Here is a 16,180-nt window from a genome sequence, read left to right as displayed (position 1 = left end):
GTATACTATTGGGTGACTGGAACGGTGTGATTGACCCTAAAAGAGATAAGAAGACCTCTCGCCCAAATACTAAAATGCGAGCTAAGTTACCCAAACCTTTTTTTGACATGATGGACGACTTTGAATTGAGAGATATTTGGCGAGAAAGAAACGCAGAGGAATATGATTTCACCTTCTTTTCCGATAGACATCAATCCCTTTCGAGGATTGACTTTATATTAATCACTAATGATTTACTTTCTAGGGTGAAGAAGACAAAGATTGCGGCGAGGGTCCTTTCGGATCATAACCCAGTTTGGATGGAATTGGGAAGGACAGTGCAGGCAAGAAGGTCTTGGAGGCTGAATGAAAACTTATTCAGATTTGAAAGGTACATTAATGATTGTAAAAAATTGTTATCTGAATACTTTGTTTTGAATATGAATAAGGGTACACCTATGGAATTTGTATGGGATGCAAGCAAAGCGTATATGAGAGGAGTACTGATGAATATAAACAAAATACATAGACATAAACAAGGGCTAAAACGAAAAGAATTGGAAGAGGAAATTAAAAGGAAAGAGTTGGAGTTAACATTGAATCCAGGCGATACAAAGGTTAAGGAAGCAATTACCATATTAAAATCCCAATTTGATATGTTGATCTCTGACCAGGTAGCCACTAGTTTATTATTTGCAAAACACAACACTTTTTGTAACGCAAATAAACCGGGCAGATGGTTAGCTTATCAGATTAGGAAAAAAAGGAAAATTCGAAATGTAACCAAACTGATTTATAGAGGGAAGGAGGTGTTTCAACAGGAGGAGATTCAAAAGGCATTTCGGGAATTTTTTACAGAATTGTATAAAGGGGATAAAATTAAGGGTTTAGATATAGACAAATACTTAGATAAAGAGAAAATACCCCTAGTTAGAGAAGAGTACAAGCAAAAGTTGAACCAACCAATAACCTCAGGGGAAATCTTGCAGGAGCCTTGTAGGAGCCAAGGTGGCGCAGTGGTTAAATGCAGCACTGCAAGCTACTGCTAGATCAGCAGTTCAGCGGTTCAAATCCCACCGGCTCAGGGTTGACTCAGCCTTCCATCCTTCCGAGGTGGGTAAAATGAGGACCCAGATTGTTGGGGGCAATATGCTGACTCTCTGTAAACCGCTTAGAGAGGGCTGAAAGCCCTATGAAGCGGTATATAAGTCTACTGATATTGCTATTGCAACTAAAGTTAGGGAAAGCGCCAGGCACAGATGGCTTGTCAGCGGTCTACTATAAAAATTTACAGTTAGAAATGGTAGAACCTCTTAGAGAACTATTCAATAAAATTCAAACAGAAGGTAAAGTGCCCCCATCTTGGAAGACAGCGTTTATATCTTTGATACCCAAAGAAGATACTACCCAACCAAAAAATTATAGACCTATCTCATTACTTAATGTAGATTATAAAATTTTTACTAAAATACTAGCAAATAGGTTAATGGTGGTTATTCAACAATTGATACATACCGACCAAACAGGTTTTATAAGGGGAGACAGATGAAGAGTAATGTTAGACTAATTATTAATGCATTAGAATATTTGGGAAAGAATAACCAAATTCCTGCTGCGTTCATATTTCTGGATGCTGAGAAGGCCTTTGATCGGGTTAACTGGAAATTTCTGTTGAAGATATTGCAAAAAATGCAGATAGGAGATAGCTTTTTACAGTCAATCAAAGCAATATACCAACAGCAAACAGCTCAAATCATTGTCAACGGAAGTTTAACAGACCCTTTTCAAATTGGAAAAGGTACAAGACAGGGCTGTCCTTTGGCCCCACTATTGTTCATTATAACTTTGGAAGTATTGTTGAATAAAATACGGGGCTAGGATGGTCTAAAAGGGATCAAGATTAGGCAGCAAGAATACAGAGTCCGCGCTTTTGCGGATGATTTGGTCATAATATTGGAACAACCGCAGGAATCTAGTGTGGTTTTAATGAATACGATTAATCAATATGGTCAAGTGTCTGGTTTTAAAATAAATTTAGGAAAAACCAAAATATTAGCTATAAATATGAATACTAAACAAAAGGAAGAACTAGGAGGGATGCTAGGATGTGAGGTAGTCAAAAAAGTCAAATATCTTGGGGTTAATATTTTAGCCTCAAATGGGAAATTATATAAGCACAATTATGAACCACTTTGGCGGAGTATACAGATAGAGATGAAAAAATGGGAGAAATTGCACTTATCCTTGCTGGGTAGGATAGCGGCAGTGAAAATGAACATCTTACCAAAATTTTTATTTCTTTTTCAAATGTTACCTATACTTAAAAAAGATGCGAATCTTTTAGAATGGCAGAAGGGTATCAACAAATTTGTATGGGCAGGAAAGAAGCCGAGGGTAAAGATGAAAATAATGCAAGATGTACGCGAGAGAGGAGGCTTGAAATTACCTAACCTAAAATTATATTATGATGCAGTGGTGCTATCCGCAATTAGTGATTGGACCCATTTAACCAACGATAGAATACTGAATATCGAGGGACACGATCTGGTATATGGTTGGCATGCTTACTTGTTATTCAACAAAAAATTGGATAAGAATTTTAAAAGTCATATCTTAAGAAATGCTTTACTGCTGGTTTGGAAAAAATATCAATATAAACTAAATGACAAGTTACCCATGTGGGTAATTCCTAGACATGCAATTGAAAATATGAATATAGCACAAAAACAGGATAGAACCACCTACAGACAACTTCTCACTTTGGAAAGGGGGTTCTACAACTAAAATCTCTAGAGGTATTGAAAGAGGAGAAGGTAGTTCAAACATGGTTCCAGTATGGCCAATTACAGGCCAGGTGGAAAATAGACCAAAAAACTGGTTTTATCCAAGTTGAGGATAATTTGTTTAAACAAATAAGAGATCAAAGTTTAATGCATATAAAGAGGATATATAATGTACTAATACAGATGGATTTGGAAACAGAACTAGTTAAAGATTGTATGATAAAGTGGGCTCAAGATATTGAAGAACCAATAATGTTGGACACATGGGAAAGAATATGGGTAAGAAATGTGAAATTCACACAAGTACAAAACCTGAGAGAAAATTTTTATAAGATGTTTTTTAGATGGCATTTAGATCCTAAAAAGCTGGCTTCTATGTACCCGAATGTACAGCCTAAATGTTGGAGATGTGGTTCTCTTGATGCTACATATTTTCATATATAGTGGACTTGTCAAAAGGTTAAGACATTTTGGATAAAAATGTGGTGGATTATGCAAAATATTTTAAAAAGAAGGATAAAGTTTACTCCTCAGTTATTTTTACTAGGTATATGTACTGAATTTACAGCGGTAGAGACTAATTTGGTTCTGCACTTAATAACGGCAGCAAGACTGTTGGTGGCGCAATACTGGAAGAAGGAAGACTTGCCTACAACTCAAGAATGGACATTGAAAGTTACAAACCTAGCCGAGATGGCTAAAATATCGGCATATCTTAAAGACCATTCAAATGAGAGATATAAACGAGACTGGAAAAAATGGATTGATTATATACAAAACAAATACGGGACTAAGAAATTACAGATAGCCTATGCTTAAGATTAGGAATAATCTAAACTGCTTAAAGTTAGTGCAACAGGAAGAAGCTGAGTTTAATGCAGAGATGTTATTAACTTCTTTTTTTTATTTCCTTTGTCTTAATATATTTTAGACTGTATTTGTTAAAAACCTATACCATGTACGGGCTCTGGGAAGTCGGGGGGGGGGGAAGGGAGGTGGGGTGTTAGGGGGGAGGGGGGATATATAGTATGTGTTAGATTTTAAAGTAACGTGACTGCGCTTGTATACTGTTGCTCTTTAATTTCACTGTAAAAATAGGACAAGCTGAATATATTAATAGATAGTAGAAATACACCGAAGGGAGGAGTAGAGGGATAGAAAGAAGGAGGGGTAGAGAGGGTGGGAGAGAGGAAGGGAGGGAGGGTGAGAAGGAAGGGAGGGAGTGTACTGGGAGAGAGGAGTGGTAGAGGGGGAGGGGAAGTAGGGTAGAGGGGAATGTTGGAGGGAAGATGGAAAGTTGGAGGGGGGCGAAAGAAAGGGTGTATGGAGGGTCGAAGAGGTACATTGGGTTTCTATTTTGGGGGGTATTGTTGACAAGAGGAATGGCTGTGTTTATTGTTTAATGTTATATGGCCCCGGTTATGCACAGTATATATGTGACTGTACGAAATGAAAATGGAAAATAAAAACACATTTACATTAATAATGGATTGTAACACTTGTCTCCCTGCTGCAGCATTACATAAAATTATATATAAACCTAAACATTAAAATGCTGATGCAGGAGGTGACAAAATTGAGATATATGCCATTGATTAAAAATGCACCGGATGAAGCATTAATCTCAATTGTTGGATGCCAATTTGATATCAATTACATTTTATGTCCTCCTTATGCCGGTGTATATAGAAGCAATATTTTGAAATATGCATTTTGAATTCCAAATGGTAACAGTCCTAATCCAGCTACAACCTGTTCAAAGTTTTAAAAAAAATGACTTGAGATTATAGTGCAGTTTCTCTGCTAGCATTTTCTTTGATTTAAAAAAAAAGTGTCATCCTATACCATGGAAATCTTGCAGTGGTCTTCCGCTAAAGCTGCAGAGCTATGAATATCATTCCCCTACTTTAGTATTCACTTGTAGGAAGCAGCTGTCAGGAAGAATAAATAAAAGGTTAATGTGTAAACCAATGTAGGCCTTCCTGCTGAGCTTTTAAAGCTAAATAATACTGCCATTTGCCTCATATTCCTCTCACTTTGGTCTGCAAACATGTATACATAACATATATTTCTGGAATCAAGAAAGCCACTTCCTTTTTCTAAAAAAGCAACATGAACACTAAAGCAGGTATTCTGCTTCAGCAGACATTCCCAGAATGCAATGGGAGTATCACAAAGCTGCACTGTTGTCAGTGAGTAAAAAAGGGAGAGATAATTGCATGCTGATAAAAAGCAGCAGGACACTGATTACAATCATGGTTACAAATAGTTCCATAAATCTTCTAACTCTCATGAAAGACTAACAAAATAAATTAATTGTGTTAATTAATGTATTAGTTATTTCAAATGCTTTAAAAGACTCTCCATTTATTTCATTTTATTTTCTCCACCATTCTGTAAGAATATTGAATAAAGGTTTGGGGCCCACTGCTTTTTAAAAAATGTTTATTAAGGCTTATAGCATAAAATTCAATGAAAATGCAGATTAAATAAAGGGACTATGCAGAATGAAAAATAAAGGAGAGAGGAAAAAAGTGGTTGACTTCAGACTCTTCCCAACATGGTAAAATACTAATATAATTATGATCTCATTTTTATAGCACCTATACACCAGTTCTTTAACTACACAATTATTAAACTTCAAACTAAATTCTGAATTTCATTTTTTTTCTATTTCAAGCATAAAAACCAGAAACAATATTCCAATGGAAACAAGACCAAATAATACCTGTTTAAAACAGTTTACATAATCCAAAAATCCATTTTTCCCCCTTTTCCCTTTCTTGTGGGAAGTTTTATATATTTCTATTTAAACTTATTAATCTTTCTAAGTTATTTTCATTTATATTAACAAAAATAATTATATGCCTTCAAATTCTTTAACCTTAAAGGAAAAACTTTTTAAATATTCATTTTAAGACTCTAAACATTTCTTTAAAAGTTTCATCTTTACAACTGAAATCAATTAATTGTAATGCAACTTTTTAAACTTCCTTTTAACATACTTTCAAATTCACTTTCACTAATAATTTGCAAACTATAGGAATTATTCAAAATTATAGACAAATGATATAGATAGATGATCGATAGATGACAGACGGTGTGTGTATGTGTGATATAGAAACAATTTTCAAACCCTCCTTATAGGCACGAAATAATGCATTGGAAATATCAGACATGAAGAATCAGGACCACACATTAAGTTTCAGTTAAACTGATTTATTGGTAATGTCTATACCCCAAAACTAGTCATTTAATGGCCAGCACTAAATTGGCACTAGATAAGAGTTCACAAAATTCAAGAAGGACTGGACTTGGGTTGCTTGTGGGAATATAATAGCTCCAGGTTGATTCCTCTTGACTCCTGTCCGCAGACTCTGCTGCTGCTTCTCCTTCTCCTACAGCAGGGCTGTCAAACTCGCATCGTCACAGCAGCATCACGTGATGTATCCGGACTTTCCCCCCACTTCGCTAAACTGGGCAGGGGCATGACCAGCACGTGACGCATCCTGCCCGCGAGCCATGAGTTTTGCAGCCCTGTCCTACTGGAATTGCCTTTTAATTAGATATGTCAAAAAAAAAAATCCATCCTAACTTCAATTAGTTTATCAAATTTAAGTCACACTCTCTATCTTGTCCCCATAAAATAAACTATAAAATAGCCTATTAAATAAATATCTACGAGGTCCCACTCATCATCCTCAGGCTGGTGTCGTTGGCCTCATGCCTGTGCAAGCAAAGCATGATCGGAGCTGCTGTCCCTCTATAAAAATAATCTCTTTTTATATATCTACGAATATGAATTGTGTGTGTGTGTGTTTGGTGCCATTTGAAATCATTATTAAAGGTATGAAGAAAGAAATATTCTTCTTTGTCCCTTATACTTAAAACCAGAAGTTGTTTACATTCTGCAGTTTCAAAGAACTGCCTGACCATTTCAGATTCATTTGCAAATATATATTTTATGCTCCTTCAATTGACAAGTTTACTTCTACAGTACAGATGATTAAAAACAGCTTTTAAAAGGTCTCTTAAAACCAAACAACAAATAACTGTAACTATCTGCCTCATAATCAATATTCAAGATATGATGCTGACTGCATGAACAGATCCAAGTCACACATTGGGAAAAAAATTGCTGCAGTTGCATGTTAAAACAGATCCCAATCTCATACATCTAGAAATAAATCCTGCCGGCTTCAAAAAGAAACCTAAGTCACAAGTACATCTGTTTTGGATTATATTTTAAACTTGGAATCCACAATATAGACTCATTATCAGAAACATTAATGCAAACCAAATTAAGAAAGTATGTATTTCCAAGATGGCATATGCTATACTTCTGTTTATTCATTAAACTTGCTTATAATGCCCCAATCTAATAACTCTAGGCAATATTTACAGTACATTATCAAAAATAATATGGTAATATGGTAACCACCTTAGCTCCCATACTCCCAAAATAGTATGGTGACCACCATACTCTGCACTAGTCATAGTCTTCAAGGCAACTCCATATACAGTTTTTGCAGAGCGATCCTATCTAGAATGTCAACCGAAAACAATGTTCCAAGGGATGAAGATATATATGAATGAATAGCAGCTCCACAGTGCAGAAATTTAGTCTGAGCTTTCTTTGCTCCCTGTGAACTCCTGACACCAATTCAAAACCTCCTAAAATCTATGGTCTGGCTGGGGGTTATGATATACAGCTGAGTATCAAGAACATACTGATGATACCTTATCCCAAAATAACAGATTACCTTTCTTAGAGACTTAGTTTATATAGATATTAAATAACATCAGAAAGAGAACTGAGCCCATGGCTGGAAAATTCTCCATGGTGAAACATTTCTCCTATGACTATAGATCAGAACTCAGATAAAAGTAGGCCCACCATAAAATCTGCCTCTAATCCCAGATGGTTCAAAAGAATATCATGGTTGGTTAAATGCTACTGGGAACCTAACAGGAACAGGAGAGACAATTTTCCCAATCCAGAACCTGCTGAAGTTCAGCCACCAGAGTGAGCAATCCTGTTTCAGAGGGCTCGGGTACTTTTATTCTCTCTGTGTTCCTCTATATATATTTCCTAAACAAATCTTTCCCAAAAGGAGTAACTGAAGATTAGGTGGAAACCCTAGAGACAGCTAAATAGGAGACGCACCAGCATCTCTCTCAAAAAGAGCATTCCACCCTCTCAGACTAATTAATGCAGCCACTCAAAAGTGCCAGGCTGAACATAGGTCCAGACCAGAGTTTATACTTATTTATTTAGCCTATGGCATTGGTATATGAAAGCTAGGAGTCCATAATTACAGGTAGATGTTTGGCTGCCTAAGATTGCTCATTCATTCAGTTCATGCTCACATGCTATCCATGGTGCACCACAAGGTGCAAACAAAGCAATTCATGGTGTTCTTTGGGAGTGTTAGAGTCATCTGGGGATTTTTCTCCACCAGTTTTTGTCTCGGATTTGGACTAGTCCAGCACCTGTTGGTTGGTTGCTTGCTTCCACCATTAGTCCCACCAAAGTAATAACTTTTTATTTTCATGCATCTGAATACTTTCAAACTGCTCGGTTAACAGAAGCTGAGGCAAGTGACAGGAGTTCACTCTATCACACAGTGCTAGGGCTTGAACTGCTGGAATGCAGAGAGCCCTCTGGCTGACACATCTACTGCGCCTCTTGCAAAGTTTACACTATACAGGATTTTATTAATTCCCTCAGATTCCAGCTTGTTATGTATGTTAAGATTTGATATTGACGTTTCTTTGGCTTTGCTTTATTTGTAATTGTTACCCTGACATGGCACTGTCTTTTCAATAAAGTATATTTAAAAAAAAGAATATTAGCTGATACCAGAAGATGTTGTTCTTGTCCCCTGGCATGGTTCTATCAAATGACATCTAATCCAGAGCAAATATTAGTGTTTTTATCTCTAAAGAAACCAGCTAAAGCTTTACAACTGTATGTAGGTATCTTTTCTTCCATATCTGCCCTCAAATCATCAGGCAGGAATCCAAAGGCGCAGAGAAATATACATATGATGGCATTTTATCACCATTATGTAAGATGAAAACCAAGCATGCATCAGTGTTTGGTTGTGTTTCTTTATGGTTTTCAATATTGTATTTTATTTATTAATATAAAAAAATATTAGTTTCCCACCCATCTCGCTACAATTTTACTTCATTTCTTGTATTTCCTTGGAGGACAATGATCCAGCTGGTATTCTTGAATAGAAAGTAGCCAGTGAGAAAAAGATCACTGGTTGCCCCCACAATAATTGGACAATACCCAAAGTACCCTCTAGAAAACCTCAGGATCCATTAGGCTGTGGGGTGGATCATCCTAATAGATCTATTGCCCCAAGGAGTCCTGTTTGCTCATGATCTGTCATTCAATAAAAGTGATTCCAAGTTTTAAAGAACTTTTTGAAATACTTACTAAAAGCATTCTAAGCACTAATTCTGACAGATTTCCCAAAGTATAGAAAAAATGATAATGGGCCAGATCAGCTAATCTGATGAGCTGACAGAAAAGGATTGTATAATAATGCAGTACCTTTCTTCTTCAGATCTAACATAAAACCCACCTAAGAACACTGCAAACCTAGCCAGATGTCTTTTACCTTGTTCACAAAAGTGTTATCATTTAAAATGCACATTGATATTATAGTTCGTGTTCTTGCTTCCTTACATTTATTTTCTCTCACCGTTAATGCTCAGTCACAACTATTTTCAGGTTGCACAAATCATAAGATACTTTTAACTAAAGCCTGAAATTCATATTAAGGTTATCTGTATGCTCTTCATTTGGAAGACCAATCAAGTTTATTTATCCTGAATATATGAATGTAACATCACTAATTTCTCTATTTTCTAGAGGCAAAAGATTAATGCTACTGCCATTGGTTGAGAGCAAGATTGTTTACATAATGTGAAGAAAAAAATACACTGATAAAATTCATATTTGTTCATTTGAAAATGATTGATTTTTTCTTAAAAACCACAACACAGAACCTCAATTAAATAACCATTGACACTCAGGAGACCTCAACTGCTTGTTAATTGAATCAATCCCTTTCACCCACCTTTTTTGGGGGGGGAGGTTACATTCACCTTCCATTCAAACCTTTTAATTTAATAAGCCCTTTGAAGCATTTTTATTTCTTATCTAAAATAATGATATGCTCTGCAATAAATCTATTACTAAACCAAATCCAGGATAAACCACTTTATCTACTTAAGTAATTGGCAGAGTATGCAGGACTTTTGAAAAGTCCCATGATCCCTTTAAGAGGAACATAGCAATATTCATTTTAAAACACGCAGCCACAAAGCAGTGAAGCAAAGCTTCTTTACATATGTGCCAATTCACACGGGGCCACATTCCACCAGTTGGCTGTTTGGAGAAAATTAGGAAGGGAAAAGAAGCAAGGCCAAACAATAGGCCACAGGCCACATCAGAGAGGCAACAACTGAGGGAGTGTCAGTTTCTGTCTTGCTGACTGAATGAAATGTATACAAGAAATGAAACACATCAAGGATTAGAAGCTGCGTATCCGGAATGAATAAGCAGAATGACAAGATTGATACTGACAGTATTCTAATCACACTCTGTTCTCAAATGAAGGTTTTCCTAATGTTACCTCCAGAGTTTCAATGCAACACCAGCTGCTGCTTAAAAGTTGGCTGTAAATTAATCAATTATTTCCAAGGAACCTATCCTAGCAACAGAGCATTTCTGCTTCTCTCTGAATCTCGAGACATCAGCATTCTTAGGGATTTAGTTAATATTTGGCTGCCTGAATCCAAATTGCCTTAGAAGATAGCCCCAGCAAAGCCTCCCCTGCAGATCCTGAGTTTTGGGCTTGTGGGACTCTACCTTGTCCTTGAATGCAGACATTTCCAGTGGAATATGATAAATAGACTTTTTTTCAATGAACATCCAATCATCAGAACTTTAAGAACAGAATTAAGAAGGAAAGTTTCCATTATATTCGGCTGCACATGCAATCCTTTTTGTAGAAGTCTGCTGATGATTGCTTTCATTTGCTCTGTTGTACTATTTAAATTGGGCATGGAATTTTACCAGTTTTAAGAAAATGTTTATCAAAATAATCTTTGAATATTCTTATTTTAGCAAAATTAGTTGGAAAATTCAATGCCAGCTTTAGATTTTTTCCCCCACCAGCAAAATTTATTAGACTGAACTCTGAATATATCCATCTCTAAAATATTATTGTTTTAACACATGAAAAAAGATGAATATTCAAGGCTCTTACTGTGAAGTAGAACTGTTCAGTCTCCTGTTGATTGGCCCGTCTCTTGGCAATGCTTGGCTTGCTCATGAAGGTTTCAGAAACTGTTGATTTTACAGACTCCATAGAATTGCTATACTGGAAGCAATCGGATACATCAAAATCTTCAATAGTGACAATATCCTGAATAGTTTGTAGTGTGGCTTCCATTGTTTTTTTAACCTGAGAAAGTGAAGAAAGAAAAAATATATAAAAAGTGAGGCTGAAGCATGACCAATCATATATTAGATACAGTTGCAATACAAAGACCATTTGTAGCGATGTGGAGAAAAAAACAAATCTAATTATGCATCTTGTATGCCATAAGAGTTATCTTGTCCTATTTCTAGGATGATTTCTAGATCTAGAGCAATTTCTTTTTTTAAGTGCTTTCAATATGTCATCTTTAGGGCAGGTGACACATGCCTACCCTCAGAGAAGCACTGGCAATCTCCTGCCTCCAGTCACTTGTGTCTGACTTGGCAGCCCACAAAAGACAGGAAGAGATTGAATGAAACAGGTTGATAGAGATCTTACCCTGCACACTATTGTGGATGTTTGGTCAAACCCAGAATGGGTATTATATGTATATTATCAGCCTTTTGGCTAAATGCCATGAAAAAACATGACTTTAGAAATGTATCTATGAAAAGAGAGAAATTCTTATCAGAGGTGTGGAGTTCGGGTTCTTACCTCTTCATTTTCAATCTTCAGAGTGGATAGCCTAGACTGCAGCTGCTGACATCTTTGTACTAATTCACTCTGCACTGGTTGCTGGGCACATAGCTGGAATACCTAGAAAATAATAGGCAGTTTTGCAACTTACCAGATACTTATTTCTAGTCCAGTGATGGCTAAGCCTTTGTCGCCCCTCCCCTCCTGTGCATGCGACCCATCCCCCGCATCCATTTTTGGCTTCCAGCTTGTGCAAGAGGCTTTCCAGGCCCAAAATGGGGTGCGATAAGGTCTCACGCGATGCCCCCATGCCCCATTTTGGACCTGCAAGACCTCCTGCATCAACCTGGAAGCCAAAACTGGATGCAGGGGGGTGCTGCGCGAGCCACCAAAATACATTGCAAGCAATCCCACACGCATGAGCCCAACACCCGTTCCTGCACACACGTCACCCACATGCCCCCTGCCCATGCGTGGCAGAGACCCAAAGACCAACTGGCCGGTGGGAGGCACACACGCATGTGCAGTGGAGCTGGGCTGGGGCAATGGCTGGCGTGCCCACTGACAGGGTTCTGTGTGCCACCTGCGGCACATGTGCCATAGGTTCACCATCACGGCTCTAGTCCTTCACCTCTGTTAAAACTCATAATCAGGCATAAATGAGATACCTGCATTGGGCCATAGGATTACAAAACAAATTATTTTTAAATAAAATTCAATAAACAATTGCCTGGATGTTCACAAAAACAGTCTTAAATCACAGTTTACCTTATACAATGATTAGGGCTCACACACTGGAATAAATCAAAAAGGGCAGAGGATGGAGGGGAGATAAGTACGGGTTCAAGAAAAGGGAATCCCTTCCCTTACAGAGGCTTGGGACTAGAATGGGCCAGACCAGGAATGACCTTAATTCATTCCTTGTCTAATGATCAGTGGGATTTGGTTAATTGTGGCAATGGGGACTTGCCATTGCAAAAACAATGCAGGCAGGTGACATTGAGCTTTATGACTGCATTGCTTACTGACAGAAATTTGGGTCCACAGTTAGGTTAATTGGGCTTATATCATGCATTCATTATGAAAGGATTGTTCACATTGCTATAAGAGTCCTTGGGCAAACATGACTCTAGTATTTTTATGCTTCCTATACAGACTTTTTAATTATGTCTGGACTGAAGATTGCAATGAAAATATATTCAGAGAAGGGGTGGGTGGGGAAACTAACCATGTCACCCATGTGGGGCTGAAACTCAAACTTCATGGGTGGGCAGAAGACACTGTTACACATTTCCATCAGACGCTGCTTGTCACTGTTGGCATCCAGATTTTCCACAGCATTCTCAATGGCATCCAGACCTTCGTGCTTTGATTGTTCTAGATTCAGCTCTGCTGATAGGAATGTCCTAAGTGCCCTACCAAGGCTGGCATGATACCCTAGGTCACAGCACTGCTAGAAAAAAAAAAGTAAAGTAAAATTCAAAATGTTGAAGGAATATTTATAAATGATACAATAAACAGATAAATAAAATAGCCAAATATTCTTCTCAAAGGATTTATTGTTTTCTGGAAGTTTACATTACATTAAACATAACTTTTTTAAAATAAATACTGTATAGATGCTCCCCAGATTGTATGAGACGTGATTTATATAAATTCAACTTCACACAAATGTTTTTTAAAACCACATTTAAGGTCAGGAGAAAAAAATGGCTATACTGGCAGTGCAAAGTAGTACAGTTCACCGTTGAATATCTTATTTACACAGTTTGAATTTGCAAAGCTTTCCACAACTGATATGAAAGCAGATGTAATAAGTATTCTCCCTTTTTTAAAAGAGAATGCATCACAGAAACAATTTGTATTGTGCCAGATTAGGTCAACCAATTGCTTAAATTGAAAACATAGATTTATATAGCAATTTGTTTTAGATGGTGGAATTATAAAACACAGTTCAATCTGACACAACAGAATCCCCTGATTTAGACTGATTTATCCACTGATCCAGCCCACAATAACTTATCCTCTTAGAGCCATATTCAATCTTCTGAACTGGGACTATTCTGTGCTCTTCTGCTCCCAGAAGTCTCTCACTCTGTCCTTCAGTGTTGTTCTTTTACCGTAAACTGACTGGATTGGCACCAATTACTTTCCTTAGCTAAGACCCTATAACTAAAATCTCAGGAAAACTTCACACAGTAGACAAGTCATCTTTAAGACAGAGCTAAATGTTAGGCAAGAACTGTGTTCCTGTTTTGGCATTCATATACTGACTAGAACACCAGATATTAAGAACTTTTACAAAAAACACTTTCAGAGAAAATGTGCATCTGACATCTAGTTGATGGAAAAAGCTAATTAGTTTGTAGAGAATGTATACACAAGTAGCTTGAAAATAAAGTTAAACATGATTTAGCAATTGCACAGTTGAACTATCTAGGATAAGTCTTCAAAAACTAGGAAACATGCTTTTCTAAAATATACAAAATAAGTATACGTTTGTCATTATATATGGCATTGTATGAATAAATGGATGTAGGCAGGGTATCAAAATAAATGTATTCTATCCCATAGGCATGTGGCCCTTGCTCATGCTGCCTAATTATATCAAGAACTTGCTGATTGGGTCTATGAAATAATAAATACGCTTCTACAAAAGAGGGCTTTAAGGTACTTCAAAAGAGGAGACTACAAAGCCTCTCTTGAAGAAATCAATCCTGCAACTCAAAGATGCTTTTCCCACTATGGATGAAACACAAATACTCTTCTGCCTGCTTCCAGAGAAAGATGCCTATTATAGCTGCTCGGATGTCAATGTAGGAGCATGTAAAAAAAAGAGCAAAAACTTGTGAAATAAGATACGTAATCATGTAACTGCTGATAAAGAAACAGACAACATCCAGAATAGAAATCTGAAGTATTTTCTACATTTATTATATTGTTACTGACAACAAATCTCTTATTTTTCAAGCCAAATTCTATGAAAATAAACTCCTGCCTCATTGGCTGAGAAAAAACTACGTATCAGTAGAAGAGGGACAATGGTTTCAGCTGGTGGAAGGAAGGAAGGAAGGAAGGAAGGAAGGAAGGAAGGAAGGAAGGAAGGAAAACTTATGAATGGATAAGCATCTATTTGTTTGATAGAAGTCACAAGTTTACATCTGCCCATACTAGACAAGAATTGCACATAAATGGTGGAACGGAAATGCCATGAATGAAATGAACATGTGCCAGAGAAAGGAATCAGAAAGACAGGAGAGAAGCATAAATGGTTAAACTAAGTCTTCCCATAACCTGTTCACTGTCACACGTTTGGGGACAGTGCCAAAAGTCTGGAGCAGGTGTTGAGAGTCTGCTTGTAAAGCAGCAATTGTTGGTTTTACTGGAAGCAGGCAATAAATTTTGGCAATAAATAATAAATTTAGTCAAGAAGCATAAAAACTAAATAGGGGTTTAAAAAAACAAAAAATGGTTGATTGAGAATCTGCACATGTCGAGGCTATTTTCATTCATAAATATTCAGCAGTTTCAGCTTTGCAACCAAATTAACATTCCGTGTTTTTCACAGATCATGGAAGAGAAATCGTGGGAATCTTGCCAATGAAGGAAGGCACCAGAAATTTCAAAAAGACTAATATTAATGCTAATATATGGTTTACTCTATCGGAGTTGGAGCCTTATGAATAAAGTTTTCTCAGGTGCAGGTTTTGGTTTCATAGAATAACTTCCCACCATTGCATTCCTCTCTATAAAACCAGATTAAGTAATCTGTGTGGGAATAGATAGGAACAGAATAGATGACTCTATTTTTCTATTTCCATTCATAGAATCTGAATTTGAAATTATAATTTATAATCCCATTGGAAATCAGAAGAAGAAAATTAACTCATCTAAGTTTTCCAGCTCATTTCTCAGCACTCCTCCTTACTTTTTGCATTTTACAATATTCCTTAAATTACTAGCCTTCTATGGGCACTGTACTGAAAGAGGCTAATGATTTGCTTGTTTGAACATTTATTTCACATATCTTCCTTAAATGTGTTGCATTGGGACTGAAAAGACCAGTTACACTTATGACTATTTTCTATTTCTCAGCTCAATCTCATAGGGTTGACTGCTGTGGTGATAAACCATGTAAGGCATGTTAAACATGCCAGCATGTGTATCCTAGAGGAAAGACCAGCTGTAGATCCACTAAATGAGGAGAAATGTTGATATATTCTTTGTGTAAACTTCATGAATTCCTATATAACCTTAAGAAAATTCACCATTCCTCTCAACAAATTGAGTTGGTTCCAAGATCATTTGGATAAATAAGGTTGTTTGAATCTTTCAGGCATTTAAGATGAATTTCAAACCATTTTAAGCATTCTGTTGTAATTCCTGGAAACCATTCAACCAGTAAGTCAATACACAAAATAAGAAAAAAACATAAGG

General features: G+C 36.8%; 1 protein-coding gene across 5 annotated transcripts in view; it reads right to left on the bottom strand.

Annotated features, from left to right (window-relative positions):
* The window catches only part of SRGAP2 (SLIT-ROBO Rho GTPase activating protein 2), a 205,821-nt gene that overhangs the window by 65,852 nt on the left and 123,789 nt on the right, over positions 1-16,180 (bottom strand). For 3 of the 5 annotated variants that reach the window (XM_087720076.1, XM_087720078.1, XM_087720080.1), the window contains exons 8-10: positions 12,972-13,196; positions 11,762-11,863; positions 11,054-11,251 (exon numbers count right to left, since the gene is read on the bottom strand). In XM_087720076.1, coding sequence (XP_087576202.1) covers positions 11,054-11,251; positions 11,762-11,863; positions 12,972-13,196 — 525 coding nt within the window. The remainder of the gene's footprint in view (positions 1-11,053; positions 11,252-11,761; positions 11,864-12,971; positions 13,197-16,180) is intronic. The other 2 variants (XM_087720077.1, XM_087720079.1) reach the window with 1 other exon arrangement.

Source organism: Thamnophis sirtalis, unplaced genomic scaffold (assembly GCF_051295495.1).
Source record: "Thamnophis sirtalis isolate CommonGarterSnake01/CBP01778 unplaced genomic scaffold, rThaSir2_p1.2 scaffold_7, whole genome shotgun sequence".
NCBI classification, from domain to species: Eukaryota; Metazoa; Chordata; class Lepidosauria; order Squamata; family Natricidae; genus Thamnophis; species Thamnophis sirtalis.
Note: the sequence above shows the minus strand (reverse complement) of the source record. Positions and strands in the feature narration are given on the sequence as shown.